Source organism: Leptidea sinapis, chromosome 8 (assembly GCF_905404315.1).
Source record: "Leptidea sinapis chromosome 8, ilLepSina1.1, whole genome shotgun sequence".
Lineage (NCBI taxonomy): Eukaryota > Metazoa > Arthropoda > Insecta > Lepidoptera > Pieridae > Leptidea > Leptidea sinapis.
Window position 1 is genome coordinate 14,552,106 of NC_066272.1, and position 17,926 is coordinate 14,570,031.

The window sequence follows — 17,926 nt, forward strand, 5'->3', positions numbered from 1 at the left end:
ACTTGAATATGATGGTCATGATTACTGTCATAATTCAAATTCAAATGTTTTTTCAAAATAGGATTTAAAAACACTTATTTTACGTCAAAAACTACCACCCATTCAAAATAGACTGCCTCAGACCTGAGAAGAACGGGCGCAACAAACTCAGCGGGCTTTTTTTTAAATATGGATTACAATGTAATACCGTACAATAAACATTTACAATTAAAGAGCCTGAGGGTGTTCGCTTCATTCCCAGTCTGTGGTATTATTAAGAAAATCGTTTATGTTATAGTAACCTTTCCCACAGAAACGTTTTCTAACAATTTTAAACTTCGTAACACATTTGTTTTGTACATTTTCTGGGATCATATTGTAGAAGTATCATCGCCCAATAAAAGACTTACGAACTCGAATTAACCAAATAGTAGGCATAACAAGTTTATGTTTGTTCCTCGTGTTAACATTATGATTGTCACAGAACATTATCAAGAATATATTGATAAGCAACAGTCAAAATGTTTATTTCTTTAAATTTTTCTCTTAATGAATCTTTAGGACCTAGGTTCTTCCTTCTGCAGCACAAAGATTGTATTAGTATTGTGACTGTATAATTGGTGATCGCATCCAACAAATTCCATTAAAGTAAGCATACACAAACATCTTAAGGTATAGAAGTTGGTATAACTTTATCACTAACTGAATCAGTGTTGACCGTTCTCAGTTTAGTCACGTCGCTTCCGCGGTTAGCGCTAAAACGTAATTAGCGAACACGCAAACGAATATAAAATGTAAGACAACTCACGATTGGTTTCAACTGCATTCATCCATTGTTGCCCCTGCGGAATGTTGTGGCAGTTGGGGCACACGAACTTGTGGAACGGTATGGCTGTCTTGTTCGCTAGCATTGCGCGTAACTCTGTCTTTGTCGATGGCACCTACAAATTAACAACAAATGAACATATAATGTCTTTTTTTGTAGTCATCTCGTAGGGAAATCTGACAGTTTATTCAAACAGAACATATCTTATAACTATATTTACAATACTATGACTACATAAAATCAAAACTATCATTACGTGGAAGCGTACCAAGAATACTGGCAGCATTTCCGCTAGGCTTATCCGTTGACAGTGATAGCTGCCAGCGCTTGGGTTTCCAGTAGTAGAAGTATATCTTAGATAAGTTATACGTCTAGATCAGCGTTTCCCAACGCCCCACAGAGGGGCAAGCATCAAGCGCAATGATCGCACTAATTAATGAATAAAGGAAAATCAATATTAAAATTATTTTGAATTACATGTTTTGAAATTTTACAAGTTGTTTTGATTTGACAATTTCATAGTGATTTCTTCCTAAAGCTTAAGGGAACAAAACAATTTATAAAGGTTAAAGGTTGCGCTGCCCTCATCCAACATATTCCGGCGATCTTGAATAGATCGTCAGTCCATCTTGTGGGGAGCCTTCCAACACTACGTCTTACACTCGAGATTTGTATGACACTTTGTGTAAGTGCGCGTGAATTGCTCACGTTAGTTCTAAACATAATTTTTTCGACGTTTTCACAGCTGTCATAGTATATCTAGGCGTATAAATGATCTAAGACTGGTACTCCATCCAGCCTAGTGAGCAGTCGGTCGGAGGTTAGAGTCTCCTTCCGAGAGGCCCCCGTCTGTGCGCTACACTTTCGGCTTATTAGGCCCCCGCCCGGCTTCGCTGTAAATGCTTTTAGGGCTCAGACGAGATTTTTAGTCGGCAGGGAGTGTTTACATCCAATGAAATATGGGTCTAAATACGTAAATGTATTTTCCTCCTCTCAAAAAAACGTCTAATTTATAATTTGAGATCTGAACAGTTCGTCAGAGACACAATTTCTTAAAAGGAAAATTCGTCAACATAATTTGATTTCCCATTACACATCCTTCATGCGAATGTTCAACTTTCATGAGAACACGAGGGAACTTCTCAATCAAAACTTACTCAACGTGTGCTAACATTTCCCAGACTTAATAAATATGTAAATACTTACTTGTACTTTGGCGTCGACTTCGAATATACTTATAGGGAAGACTCTTGGGTTCTTTGAGGTGCTGAGCGGTTTCGAATTCCGTGCAATCATATTCAGGAATCTTGGTATTAAATTCGGACTAGGGTACAGCTCTATGTCTGATGGAAGTATGAAGTAAGTCACTGCAGCATCTCTCGCTATGTTTCTGGCAACGTTCACGGGGTACAGGAGGTTTTTCTCTTTCATGTATGTGGTCGTTACGTTCTCATATGGCGGTCTACCAGTACAGTTGTATGGCGTTTGCAAGAGTGATTCAGGATCTGGTATCTGAAAAAAAATATCATACGATATTTTATAAAGCATTTTTTAGGGTTCCGTAGTTAGCTAGTTAGTTAGTTTTTATTTCATCAATCCCATACGTGTTCCAATCCAATCCCATCTATTCATAAGTCTTCAAAAATGATATTGAAAAGGCATAAAAGGCATTTATTTTCTCAAAATTGATTCCTTTAGAATTCGTTTTGATGTCATTTCTAATAACTACTAGATACTACTACCGCTTCGGAAACAAATGGCGCTCTGAGAGAGAAGATGCGGCGCACGAAACTCTCCCAGCATTATTTTTTGCGCTCTTTTCAATAATAATATACAATATTGTATAATCATTTCCATCGCTTTAAAATAATCACAATCTAGCGCTTGAGCGCAATCTTGAGCTTTCTAATATAATTTTTTTCGTGTAAGTTCAAATATAAAAGAATGATTAAACTAAAATAAATATTATTTATAGTAATATTATTATATGATGCACATTACCATGCAAACTTCCACCGAAAATTGTTTTTTTTAATACGTCATAAATCTTAAAACGCAGTTTACCTTTCATTCAATCAACTCAAAAATAATAAAAAAATGTTACTTGCTGTTACGGAACTCTGCATCGGCGAGTCCGACTCGCTCTTGGCCGCTTTATATATTAAATAAATATTTACTATTTGCCGATGACAAAAAAAATTTCATAAAAGTTGGTTGCCTTAATGACTGCGTTCGATTACAGGGAGACTTAAATAACTTGTCAGAGTATTATAAACTAAATAGAATATCGATAAATGCAGATAAATGCTTGCACGTATCTTTTACACGTAAAAAACAAATATATAAATATGAGTATAAAATAGATAATCATTTAATAAAATCAGCTACAACAGTAAGAGATTTGGGAATATACTTAGATTATAAAATGACTTTAACTCATCATATGGACGTAATTAAAGATAAGGCCCTTAAGCAATTGGGCTTTGTTAAACGTACCTGTAAAACTTTTTATAATATGAAATGCATAAAAATTTTATATTTCGCACTTGTTAGAAGTCTACTAGAATATGCATCCAATATCTGGTCTCCACACTATACAACTTACATACAAAAAGTTGAAACCGTACAAAAAAAATTCCTAAAATATTTATGTTACAAAGCATATCATCCCTACACGTCATACGATGAAGCATGTAGATTTTTTAATATAGACCCACTGGAACTCCGCCGAAACCAACAAGATGTAATGTTTCTACATTCTTTATTGTCAGGCAATACAAACTGTTCTGAATTATTAAGTGCCCTATCGTTTAATGTACCACAATATAGAACACGTTATACGAAACTCCTGGTTGCACAACGTACCAAAACGAACTATTATAAAAACTCGATTATTTGCAGGATTCAAAATAATTACAATAATAACTATGATATTCTAGATATCTTCATGTTAGAAAAGGATAAATTGAAGCGTGAAATTATTAAATTACACCAGTCTAAAGCAGTGCCATACTCATTTGTTTAAAATATATACATATTGTTATCTACTAACCACACACATACCCTTTCACACCCACACACAAACATACACACAGTAAATAAGAAACACAAGAGGCAGTTGTTCTGTAATATATCTTGTTGTAAAACTATTGTAAAATAATATTGTCAATATGAGTAATCTATAATGGCCTTAAGAATTATGTTATATATTATTGTTTATTAACGTTTACTGTAACGCTGTTGATTACCAATAAATAAATAAATAAATATAGTATACGAAAGGACTTGAACATTACACTAGGGCTGAGTTGCACCAGCTTACTTTAGCAATAACAAACATGTTAAAGTACCGGTTCAGCAAAGAACGCGTTGCACCATTTAACAATTTTTAGATGACATCATAACATTAACTGTTAACCGTAACCGTCCAATCTACGTTATAATGTTGTTTTCGTCGAAAACAAAAATATTTCATTAATTTCATTTGTATTCTCTCAATTCGTCTAATATATATATGTATCGTATTGTGGGTTCCAAAACTGGGAAGCATATTCGAGCAAACTGCGTCCCAATTTGAAGTAAACAATTTTAAATGAATCGATGTTATTCAACGAAGCACAGATGCGTTGTACAAATCCGAAGGCGCTCTTTCATTATTATGTTCAAATAAATAACAGTTCGTAATAAGAATCGTGTAAAACTCCAAGATACTCCTAGATATGGAAGGATCAACTATCATCAAGTGAACACTACAAACAAAAATGGCTGATATAAAAAGTGGGATACTCCTTTGCACAGGATGCCGGCTAGGTTATGGATACCACAACGGCGCCTATTTCTGCCGTGAAGCAGTAATGAGTAAGCATTACTGTGTTTCGGTCTGAACGGCGCCGTAGCGAGTGAAATTACTTGGCAAATGAGATTTAACATCTGATGTCTGAAGGTGACGAGCACAATAATTGTAGTGCCCCTCAGAATTATTGGGTTTTTCAAGAATTCTGAGGGGCACTGCATTGTAATGGGCAGGGCGTATCAGTTACGATCAGCTGAACGTCCTGCTCGTCCTGCTCATCCCTAACTGTCATAAAAAAAGTGTTTGCGACCTTATGTACACCCTCAAGAAAAACAATATCATAATTTTGAAGGTATTAGGTACCTTAGATAATTTTTACGTCTAGATAGTCTCTTGCTGTTAGACAACCGATGAAAACAGGCCAGATTTAATACTTTAGTGTACGTGACAAGCTACGTCTTACACTCGCGACTCACTCTCCCGACCAGACGGTCTGAGCGGGTCGGTCCGGGGACAAACTACACTGGGGCCAGTCCTCGCTCCGGGGAGGGGGAACAACTCTGAATTGGTCTGACAACAAACAAGCAGGTTTGTTTTTCGTCTAGTCCAGACCCCAGACAATATCGACACCTTTCCTCGTCGAGAGTTCACACAGTACTGACTCTGGATTCTGACTGGTTCGTCCGCTCCTGTCTAGCTGCAGTGTAGAAGCGCCGAGTCTGGACTGGTCTGGTCTGGACGGGTCGGGCCTGCTGGCCAGACCGACTCCGCTTCCAATGTAGGACCGGCCTAACGAGCCAAAATAAGTATAACTTCAAAAGTTTCAATAACATGAGATGACGGTATTTGTAAATATGAAACACTTGTGTCCCTATTACGGTACATTGGCTACAAACAATCTACGGAAGACAGATTTACGATATATGTCACCCATTTAATAAAATGTTCAATGAAACTATAACAGCCATTAAATTCAAATGATCAGTTGCCGAGCCATTGATGAGATTTTTTATGAGAAAAATTAACGATCATTTCATGATGTTGGAGCGTGTGTCGTCCTACATGCTCCGTTTAATATTATATTGGCGGTGTTGATTTTAACTACAAATTCAAATATTTTTATTCAAAATCACTTATTGAACGTCGAAAACTACCCATTCAGAATAGACTGCCTCAGACCTGAGAAGAACGGGCGCAAGAAACTCAGAGGGTTTTTTTTTTTTTTTTCATAAAAATATGGATTGCAGTGTAATATCGTACAATAAACGTTTATTATTAAAGAGCCTACTACTACAATTGCACTATTTGATTTACCAACAACGAAACACTTTTAAAATATATTAAATCAGGCAGAGTAATAAAACAGAAATTAATAATTTTAACAATATATTGATCATACCAATGACGTTCTATATATATATATAGACAAATCACGTCGCATAAAAATTAAGAAATATGGAACATGCGACAAATTACACCATAATGAGCTTTGAGTTTTGACTGCTACATCTATTCATTGCTTCATTTACTCCAGGAGTTTAAAATATTCTTTGTCAATAATCAGCAATGTAAAACATTTATTCAGTTGAGGTTTGATTCATATGCACATAAGTAAATTTGATAGAAACTGACATAACCATAATGTTAACACCAGTTGCAAACATAAAATTATAATGCCTACTACTCGGTAAATCAAGTTAGTAAGTCTTTTGTGGGGCGATGTATATGCGTTTACAACAAGATTCCAGAAAATTTTCAAAACAAACGTATTAAGTTATTCAAAAGAATTGTTAAAAAACATTTGTGTGGTAAAGGTTACTATAACATAAATGACTTTCTCAGTGATACCACAGATTGCGAATGGAGGGGAACCAATGGGAGGCTCCTTTGGACAGGATGCCGGCTAGATTATGGGTACCACAACGGCGCCTATTTCTGCCGTGAAGCAGTAATGTGTAAGCATTACTGTGTTTCGTTCTGAAGGGCGCCGTAGATAGTGAAATTACTAGGTAAATGATAACATCTTATGTATCAAAGTGACGAATGCAGTTGTAGTGCCGCTCAGAATTTTTGAGTTTTTCAACAATCCTGAGCGGCACTGCATTGTTATGGGCAGGGCGTATCAATTACATCAATTAAACGTCCTACTCGTCTCCTCCCTTATTTTCATTAATATATATATATATATTTCTTGATTTGTGCTTAGTGAGTCCTAATGTAATTCTAAGGTCAGTATTAGCTTTGTTGTCCGAAGTTTCGTCTGCTTGGAGTTACAATTTTATTTTTGATATGAAAAATTCTTTAGGCACGGTAATATAATCTAACATTATTGTAACTAGGCCCTATCCTTGAATTAATACCTAAGGCGCGTGTAGCCGCGTGGTACGTAAACACGCGATAGGGCTGTCAACCAAGAATATTTTAATTTCATCTACAGATAACGCGCGAGTTGAATGCAGAGTTCAGGAATGCGTTAGTGCTGTGACCTAATTATAATTGATGACCATTATCATGACTGTGTCGATAAATTTAAACAATGAATTTACCATTTTAACCTAATAATTAATTCTCAAATTTTCATTCTGCCTTTCATCAACACACATAATCTAAAACATTTTTCGCCATTTCCCGTGCTTGACGATAAATAATATGTTTTTGGAACGGAACCGGACTCTCATGGAAAGTGTGTTTGTAGAACGAAGCAAAAATCATTCAAATGATTTATTCCCCGTGCTATTCGACGTTTTTAGAAAGAACAATTTTGTAAAAATCTTGCAAAGATGGCTTTGACAATTAATTATTAAATAATGAATACGGCTGTATAGCCTTGAACCCTTTATGAGACCCCTTGAGGCCTGTCCTAATAATGGACGAAGAAACCAAAAAAAAAAATAACGAATAACGCAAACGTCAGAAAATTTTAGGAACCAACTTCAACCTGTTTTGTGTTACAGTGATGCGCGCGCATCTTAAAATTTCACTCTAATCATTTTTTCATAATGCGCCCGAAGAATAACTTCAAGAATAACATGGGAATACAACTTATTAACAGTATAACTCGATAACACGGCAAACGTACGATAACTATCAAGCACGGCACAGCACTACACTGTAGGCATGAGAGGCGAGGCGTGCGCACAGTGGGGGAAAATTCTTCCGGTCTTTACCCCAGGCCCTGACTGCATTCAACTCACGCGCTATTTACTACTTACTTGAATTTCGTTCTAGTTTTGTGATTTTAAATATTATCATAGAACGTGTGAAGTGTTCTTTGTGGTAATATCGAAACAAAAACTGAAGCGGTTCGCTATGGGAGGTCATAGAAAAATTTTGTTTACGGATGAGATTTTTTTTACAATTGAGCAACATTTTAATAAACAAAATGACCGTATTGCTGCTCAAAGAAGAATTTTCCCATGGAATGAGTGGATGCTTCTATTGATAACGTTTAAAGGACTGTATTGCAGCCAATGGAGACCACTTCGAATAAACTTAAACTGACAAACTGTAAAAGTAATAAATGTTATTTGCAATTTTTTTTTTGTATTAGTATTTCAGGCAAGACTATGTATTATAGATCGTGACTTATGGTCGTAGCGCAGGACCCTAGTGTTAGCTCCTGGGTGCAGCGAAGGATTAAAGCCAACCAAGACTAATACAAACTTTTTTCCAGAGGTGCATCCTATATACCACACCTACGAGGCAATGAAAAGAAAAGGCTAAAAAAATAAGCATTTCTTTAGTCATAGTTATTTTATCTAGTAATCTTGGGACTTATTATGGGCCTTGATTTTTTTTTGTTTTTCACCGTTCATTAAAATCATCAAAAATTAATAATGGATACTGAAAGAGGTACCCGTAATGATAGTTAATTTTAATTTTTTTAGTAGATTAACAATAATCCTCTAGAATTCATAGTTTCTCAACCTTATTTTGCTCACCGCCCACTTTGAGAAAATGTTTTTTTCTATAGTATTTTCGTGTATGTTTTTGCCTTTTTAGACTATATTTTTAATTCTACCCATGCCCCATCTACGCCATCTTAATGCCCCCTAATTTTCTCATGGTTTTCTACTGCCCCCCCGAAAGTCTCAAACGCCCACAAGGGGGCGTTATCGCCCACTTTGAGAACCTACGCTCTAAATAGAGCCTCTTGCTGCTAGACAACCGATGAAAACAGGCCAGGTTAATCACAATAATGTGCGTGACATGCTACGTCTTACATTCGCCATTTGTATGTCACTTTGTGTTAAGAAAACTCATAATTATTGTCAAAGAATAGCAGAACAGATACAATCAAAATGTAAATAAACAAGAAGCTACTAACCTTACTGGGTATGTGTTTGTGGGAGAAGAAGAGGTGAAATGTGACATATTGCTTCACGAGCTCATTGCTGAGGCAGTCTCGCAAGTATCTGATGCTGTTCACGGTGGGAGTCAGGTCAGCTCCTGGCGCGTGAATAGCCAGACTTACTGGAGCCATCCATCTGAAACAATCAATATAATGTTGTTAAAGATTAATATGTCTGTTTGTACATATTAGCTACCACTACCATACAATGCTTGCTAAATAATTCGCTTGTTTCGCACGACACGCAACAAGTTAGTTTATCATCCCAACCATCTGGTTGTGTGGCGGTCCTCCACAGTGCGGTTTTCAAGGGTCTTTCTTCCACGTACTACAAAGCCGGGAATGAACTTCCTTGTGCGGTGTTTCGGGGACGATACCACCTGGGTACTTTCAAAAAAGCGCGTACACCTTCCTCAAAGGCCGTCAACGCTCCTGTGATTCCTTTGGTGTTGCAATAGTATGTGGGCGGCGGTGATCACCAGGTGACAAGTACGCTCGTTTATCCTCCTATTTCATAAAAAAAACTAATTATACAATATAGATAGTCCTCTTTAGAAGCGAAAAACGAAAGGAAATTATTTGGCTGTACAAATTTAATTTGTACTAAAATTTATGGACGGTGCGAGGCACGAACCCGCGCCTCTCGGATTCCGTCCGAGTGCTCTTACCAACTGAGCCAAACGTCAGAGTGACGCATCGACCGTAAATCTTAGTATGTCATATTCAACTCTCAGATCCCGCATCGTCCATGAATTTCGGTACAAATTAATTTTGTATATTTAATCCCAGAAGTGAGGGGTATCAATTAAAAATAAAAAACTGTTTAAATTATTTGGCTCTTTTTTATTTAAACAGGAGAAATGGCCACTTACAGTTAAATTTATAACGTCATCTAAAAATTGACAAATGGTGCAACACGTTTTTTAATCGACTCCAAAAAGGAGGAGGTTCTCAATTCGTCGGTATTTTTTTTATGTTTGTTACCTCAAAATTTTCGACTGGGTGAACCGATTTTGATAATTCTTTTTGTATTTGAAAGCTGGTGCTTCCCGTGTGGTATTTTTATACAATCTCATTAAATAATCTAATTCTAGTTACGATAGGTTTGTAACTACATACATAGTTATAGGTGAGATGTGCTTGAGTTGAGGAGGCGAGAGGCGAGAGCGAGTCGCAGCGGCAGGACACCGATTACAAAAATAACAATAATCGTAACTAGAATTAGAGTAATTAATTAGATAGTATAAAAATACGCAATTATTTTTATACTTTTTAGTGCATATTATATCTATTTTATTGGAATAGTGTTTTTGAATTGCTTATCCGGTACATATTTGTTATTGCTAAAGTTAGTTGGTGCTACCCAGACCCATTGAATATTGATATAAAGATTTTTCGCATGTTTCTTACGTTTCTCTTGTAATCATTAAGAGTGTTTGCTATTTACAGTTGCGTGACGGCGGACATTAACGGCTGCCTTGCCTCTATCAAACATCGCACTAACTAAGCTACCGAGTAGTAAATCGATCCCTTACTAAATGACATCGTTGTGAATACCTTTCAGCGAAATGGAATTATGATATTAAATTCTCCTTGCAAACTCTTCAATCGGATTGGAAAATGCAATTCCATTTAATATTTTCCTTTAACTGCGGTCCTTATGAACTTGTCTTTACAGCCTGACTTATCTAGAAATATCTTCTGCAGATTTTTCTTCGTATTGAATCGAACTGTATTTTCTGATTACTAGCAGTGGCGAGAGGCATTTTCATCTTCAAGATTAGTTTTAAGCATCATAGAACCATCTAATAATCTATAATACATATTTTAGATATATCAACCCAGAACCTAAAGAGATTTGTTTGCTTAGCTTACTTTTCTTTTTATGAAAATAAGGGACGAGACGAGCAGGACGTTCAGCTGATGGTAATTGATACGCCCTACCCATTACAATGCAGTGCCACGCACGCAGGCATCTTGAAAAATCAAAAAATTCGAAGCTGCACTACAACTGCGCTCGTCACCTTGACACATAAGATGTTAAGTCTCATTTGCCCAGTAATTTCACTACCTACGGCGCCCTTCAGACCGAAATACAGTATTACTGCTTAACGGCAGAAATAGGCGCCGTTGTGGTACCCATATTCTAGCCGGCTTCCTGTGCAAACGAGCCTCCCACTGGTAAATATTCAAACCGTCATGTAAATAAAACGTAATCAGGGGTACAAAAAAGGATATATAGTCATAATATCATTTTACTATGAACTTTTCAGAGTTCTCGAAGGATTGTGATACGAATCGGAAGCGGAAATGTTGTAGGCAGAAATTGGATTTCAGGATAAGATCTACTTATTTATTTATTTGGAAACAAATACAGATACATCCTTAAAGATAAAATAGATATAGCGAAAATAGAAATATGGACATAAGGATGTCTCCTCAAACAGTTTCACCAAGTACACTTAATATTTAAATTTACACTTAAATTACACTTAGTCGCAAACAACCAGTTTACAAAATTGAAGATCTTAAAATTATAGAAAGTAATAAATAAATTCAACACAGTGCAATTGTAGGCGTTGTTACAATTACAAATTTTGTGACTTCAAACTTACTCTGTTTGTGCCAAGATTTGTTTTATTTTAAATTTGTAAGTTTTAGAGGAACACGAACACTTCGTTAAATCTCGAGTTTTGGAGAGCAAACATTCTGTGCAGTGGTGCCACCTACCGGCAATAGTTGGCAACTATTGATATTTAAGTTTTAGTTTATCATTAAAATGAATATAATTGTGTAGATATATCTGAAATATATAGGATTTAATTACAAATAGCTATTTGTAAACATAAAACCGTTATTTATTAAGGTCTGATAGTTAATAGACACTGTTTTGACTGTTTGATTGTTTTGAAAATGTTTGATGTTTCATTTATTGTTAAAATACTTAATTTACTGTGTAAATGTTTAAATTAATTTGTATAAGAATTAATATCATTATTCTTCAGGGTTCAAAAAAAACACTGACACGGTTCACGTCGGCTCCGCGATAAAAAACGTTTTAAAATTGTAATATAGTCAGTTCAGTTAAAGAAACTAGTTTTGTGAAGTTCTACGAAGTGTGTGACTCTGAATATACCATTTTCTAAGTTAAACGTAAGTGATTACAAGTATAAACGTTGTTTCGAAATTCAAAACAAAAGTTTTATTTATGTGAAAAGATAATAATTGACATTTTATATGAGGGTGATTCTAAAAATCACAGTGATATTGCTCAAAACAATTAACGTCAATGAATAGCTGTCACCTGTCACTCAAGACCAATCACCGTCATATCATACAAATATTCACAAGCATTAGTATCGCATCAATAGCTACTCACAGTATAACAAAGAATACGCTTCAAGGATCCTAAGTTCGAGTCACCATAATTTTTTTTTTCTCTTTTTTTCTTTGTATTTGTATATTTTTTTTTACTTAATTTTGTATAATGCCGCTAATGAAAACCAAATTTGAATGTTGTAACAGACAACTAAACTCTATAGAATTCGTAATTTGTCACATCTGCAAGAAGAAATACCACCACGCTTGTATTAACACTACAAAAATACTCTTCACTGACCTGAGTGAACAGTATAAGGCTACATGGTCCTGCCCAGCATGCGCCCGCCCAAAAAAAGATAATACCAATACACCGGTTAGGGGATCTCCGCTACCACGTGAAACCACCTCAGAAAGCATATTAACCAACGCAACCTCCGCCGTAGGTCCTGAAGCCTTACGTAGGATTATTCGTGAAGAGTTAAACTCGGTGCTGGATTCATTCAAAATAAATATTTTGGAACGTCTAAAGTCTGAAACTAAGCAAGTTATTGATCAAGTGTCCTACATCACAGCTTCCTTGAATTTTCTCGAGCAGAAGTACGAAGCTACTGTCACAGATCTGTCTGAAAAAACCAAGTTAATTAACCAGCTTCAAACTGATAACGTAAACCTGACAACAGTAGTAAGGGCTTTGGAAACCAGATTAGTGTCTATGGAAACACAATCCCGTGCAGCAAACATAGAAATTCACTGCATCCCTGAATTCAAAACTGAAAGTCTACCAACCACAATTAATCAACTTGCTACCGCAATAAATTTTAATCTATCCAATACGGACTTAGTTGCATGTTCAAGGATTGCTAAGACTAACAAGGAATCCTCTCGACCACGAACCGTCCTCGTGAAGTTTTCTAGCCCTAGGATTCGTGACTCATTTTTTGCCGCTGCTCTAAATTTCAATAGAAAAGTGAAGTGCAACGAAGACAAATTGAACACAAGCCATCTAGGTATTAGCGGTGAAAAAAAACCCATTTACATTGGTGAGCATCTGCCACTTGCAGTTAAAACATTGCACGCCAAAGCCCGCATAAAAGCTAGAGAACTTAATTACAGATTTGTTTGGGTCAAAAACGGTAAAATATTTATGCGTAAGTGTCCTAATTCTAATTATAAGTATATTAAAGATTCCGATTGCCTAAACAATATTACTGCTTAGCTTGAATGGTTATCCCTCAGTTATATTCAAACAAAGTCAAATCCCTTAGTTGCTACTATCAAAACGTTAGAGGTCTAAACTGTACTCTACAAAACTTTCGACAGCGAGTTATTTGTAATAATTTTGATCTAATTGTCTTAACTGAAACATGGCTGAACAGTAGCGTTTTTGATTCCGAAATCCTTGATGATCGATATGTGGTTTACAGAAGGGATCGCGAAACTTGTGCCTTAGCGAAACATAAAAAGTCGGGTGGAGGAGTTCTCATAGCTGTATCTAAACTGCTCCAGTCTCAACGGCAGCTTGAATGGGAAAGTAATAATGAGGATTTATGGGTCTCAGTCAATACTGACTCCTATACAGGAGGAATAAAAAAACTTAATTTATGTGGCATTTATCTTCCACCACCTGTTAGCAAGACAACAATTGAAGCATTTATTGAAAATGTCAATATGGTTCTAGATTCCCTTCCCGAATCGTATGAAGACTCCACCTTAATACTAGGCGATTTAAATTTGAAATCAATCACGTGGTTTTCCGAAGACGGTAGCACAAATATTGCCAACAATGGAAACTCTGCCATTAATAGGTTATTTATTGATTTTCTCCAAGTGAGTGGTTTCACTCAATGTAATGGTGTGCTAAACTTTAAGGGCAATTCTCTCGACCTCGTATTGGGCAATGAGCATACAGTAACAGTAACTGAATGCGTATCTCCATTGCGGGATGTAGACCCATATCACCCTCCGCTTCATATTAATATCCGTACTAGCTTACCAAAATACAACAGTTTCATGAAATCTCGATACAGATACAATTTCTTCAAATCTAACTTTACAAATATTATAAATAACCTCAACCAAGTGAATTGGCTTGAAGAACTGAACAAATGCAAGAATGTTAATATAATGATTGAAAAATTTTATATAATTCTAGAATCTGTAATTGAAAAGCACGTGCCTAAAACCAAATCACGCAGCTTTAAATATCCTGTTTGGTTTCCACCTAATCTCATACGCCTGCTTAGGCTGAAAAATAAATGTCACAAAAGATTAAAAAAATACAATAACCCAATCGATAGAATTGAATTCCAATATTTAAGAAAAGATTGTGACCACTTAATAACTACCTCGTACAATAATTACATTTGCTCAATCGAACAAAAAATAGCTAATAATCCCAAATACTTCTGGACTCATATTAAGAACTTGCGTAGGAGCACTAATAACTATCCCTCCACAATGAATTTAGGTACAATCACAGCCTCTAACACTCAAAATATCACTGATCTTTTTGCATCTCATTTTTCTTCCGTCTACGACAATAGCTCAAATTTAAATAATAGAATAACCCTAACTAACAGTGAACCTAAGACATATGTTGGAAATATATATCTTACTGCTGGTGACGTCTCTAAAAAACTAAAAAGACTTGATTGTTCCAAAGGTAGCGGTCTGGACAATATCCCTCCACTCTTCTTTAATAGGTGTTCTGAAGTTCTCTCGGTTCCGCTAGCAATCATTTATAATTACTCCTTGAGCACCGGTACTTTTCCAGACAAATGGAAAGAAGCAAAAGTTGTGCCTATATTTAAAAAAGGGTCCAATAACTCCGTGTCTAATTATCGACCAATTTCAATTTTAAGCGTAGCGTCAAAAGTTTTCGAAAGCCTAGTAGATGAGCATATCACTACAGCTATTAAAAACAACTTTACTCCTCATCAACATGGTTTTATCAAAGGTAAATCAACGAATACTAATTTATTTAGCTTCACCAATGAAGTAATTAATGCACTAGACAACAATCAGCAGGCAGATGCAATATACACAGACTTTTCAAAGGCTTTTGATAAAGTTAACCACAACTTGCTACTAACACATTTAAAGAATTTTGGGATAACAGACACCCTGTTAAACTGATGTGAAACTTATCTTTGTAAGCGACCCAACACTGTTGTTATTAATGGATTTAGTTCAAAACCTTACCTTGCAACATCTGGAGTTCCTCAGGGATCAGTGCTCGGACCGTTATTTTTCAATGTCTTTATTAACAGCATAAGTAACATATTTCAATTTTCAAAGGTATATTTATTTGCCGATGATCTCAAACTATTACGAGTGATTAGAAACCCTGCAGATGCTCAGCTACTACAAAGTGATATCGATCGTTTAATTCAGTGGTGCATTATCAACAACATGCAGCTCAATGCAACCAAATGCTTTCATATATCATTCACGCGCAAGATCAATCCAATAATTAGTCAATACAGTATCCTAAATGAAAGAATCACTAAAGTACATAGCATACGCGATTTGGGAGTAACACTTGATTCTAAACTTAATTTTATTGAGCATGTTGACAACATCCTTGCATCAGCCTCTAAGTCTCTAGGATTTGTAATGAGAAACGCCAAAGATTTTAGAAAAATATCCACAATAAGAGTCCTTTTTAATAGCTTTGTGAGATCTAAGTTGGAATACTGTTCCCAAGTATGGTGCCCTGACTATAATATCCACAGTGACAGGATTGAAAGGCTTCAAAAGAAAATAATCCGCTACCTCACCTACCGTACGCCTGACGTACGAGACTTGATCTCGTATAACGATCGTTTGCGTCATTTTCAAACCCTTTCATTAAAATCCCGCCGTTTATACTTAGATATGACTTTTCTGTACAAAATAATAAACAGTAAAATTGAGTGTCCTGCTCTATTGAGTTTGTTTGACATCAATATTCCCCATCGACCTCCTCGTAAGGCAACTGCATTGTTTAAAATCCCACTCCGCAGAACGAGGCTTGGAGCCAATTCAACTTTAGTAAGGCTTTCGCGGTCATACAATTATCTATCTTCAAGGATTGAGGGTTTAGACATTAACCATAATTCTGAAAATGAATTTAGGCGTAGGCTTTGTAATTTTTTAAATACTAATTTAATATAAATTTGTTCTTTAAGTGTACTTTTCTTTTTATTTGTGTAGAAATAGTTGTAGAATATGTTTTAGATTTATATAATACGTTATTAGTATCTAGCCGACAATTAACGTCAAAAAGTATGTGTTTTTTTATTTACTAATTTAATTTAAATATGTTCTTATATATTTTTCTTCTTATATGTGTAGAAGTAAATGTAAAATATTTGTTAGATTTATATACTTTGTTATTATTATAGCCGACAAACAATCGTCATAAAATTATGTTTCATACATGTCCGATTGCCTGTAAGTAGAATCGCAATTATCAGTTTTTTAAGTATGCTCTAATTATAGTGGAATGTATGTTGTAGTTTCTGTAGGTAATCTTAAATAAATAAATAAATAAATAAAATTCTGTATCAAACTTTATTTTTTTATGCAATAAGTCTTTCTTAATTTCATTTCGAAACTTGCTTGCAGCGCCACCTTCTTATTTACTAATGTTTATTCAAATTTAATGAACAAACCGTATTATATAAATCATTTGAAGTTATATAAATTCACTAAAACATTTATTATATTATTATGCTGTATTTAGGAATTATTTTACAGTACCTAATTTTATTTTAAAAGAAGTTGTATCTACTTTTATCTATTTTAAGGTAGCTATAAAAGCGGTTATTTTATGTAAACACTTCAGTTGAAGTTCAGTTCTATACTAGCAATTGTGAGTGAATAAGCTGAGAAATTTTTAGTGTGCTATTTCTCCGCTATGAACCCTGATCGAGAACACCCTGGCTTAACGCCAACATATACCAGTATTTGTCCTGGTGTTTGAAATATGAAATTATTTTTTAGAGCGTGTAGCACGGGATGGAATATGAAAACCAATTAAATAAAGAAGTTCTGAGGATATAATTTCACTCGTTCATATTTTTCTCAAAGTGACAGATTCAATTAAACTCTTTTCTTAGGGCTAAAATACTTGGATGGACACTATTACCTTTACCAGTGCGACCCTGTTTTTAATTCTACACTCAGAGTCTGTAATTTAGTTAATAAATAACAAAAATTACTTTTTGAATCCGCCAATATGTCAGTAATTACTATGTAAGCCTTGTAATGCTAGTTTTGTCACTTTTTATCATAAAAGAACCTCAGCAATACCGCGATTATGCTCATCTCTGATGATCTTGGCCTGTTGATTCTTAGCAGCACCAAAGAATATGTCATAAATAAATAGGCTCTTGTGGCTATACAATAAGGTGTAATTCAGATCGCACAGCGCTATTAACCTACTTTTTAATTCGCCTAGAAGTTGCCTCTCTTTCTATCTCGTGACTCTTACCTCTTCGGACGACATTAGGGTTGTCTTCTTACCCTAAAACTGTGCCTATCTAGTATAAGGTCATCTAATAAGAATAGCTCAGTTTTATATATATATATATATATATATATATAGGTATGCGGGAGCACAGAAATATAACTATATCCATGAAGTGTTTGCAACAGCATGGTTGTAGTGAAA

At 35.4% G+C, this 17,926-nt stretch overlaps 1 protein-coding gene across 1 annotated transcript in view; it reads right to left on the bottom strand.

The window, feature by feature from the left end:
* Window positions 1-17,926, bottom strand: part of LOC126965693 (beta-1,4-glucuronyltransferase 1) — a 114,784-nt gene that overhangs the window by 11,561 nt on the left and 85,297 nt on the right. Inside the window, exons 3-5 of the mRNA XM_050809429.1 lie at window positions 8,926-9,085; window positions 2,012-2,317; window positions 788-920 (exon numbers count right to left, since the gene is read on the bottom strand). Coding sequence (XP_050665386.1) covers window positions 788-920; window positions 2,012-2,317; window positions 8,926-9,085 — 599 coding nt within the window. The remainder of the gene's footprint in view (window positions 1-787; window positions 921-2,011; window positions 2,318-8,925; window positions 9,086-17,926) is intronic.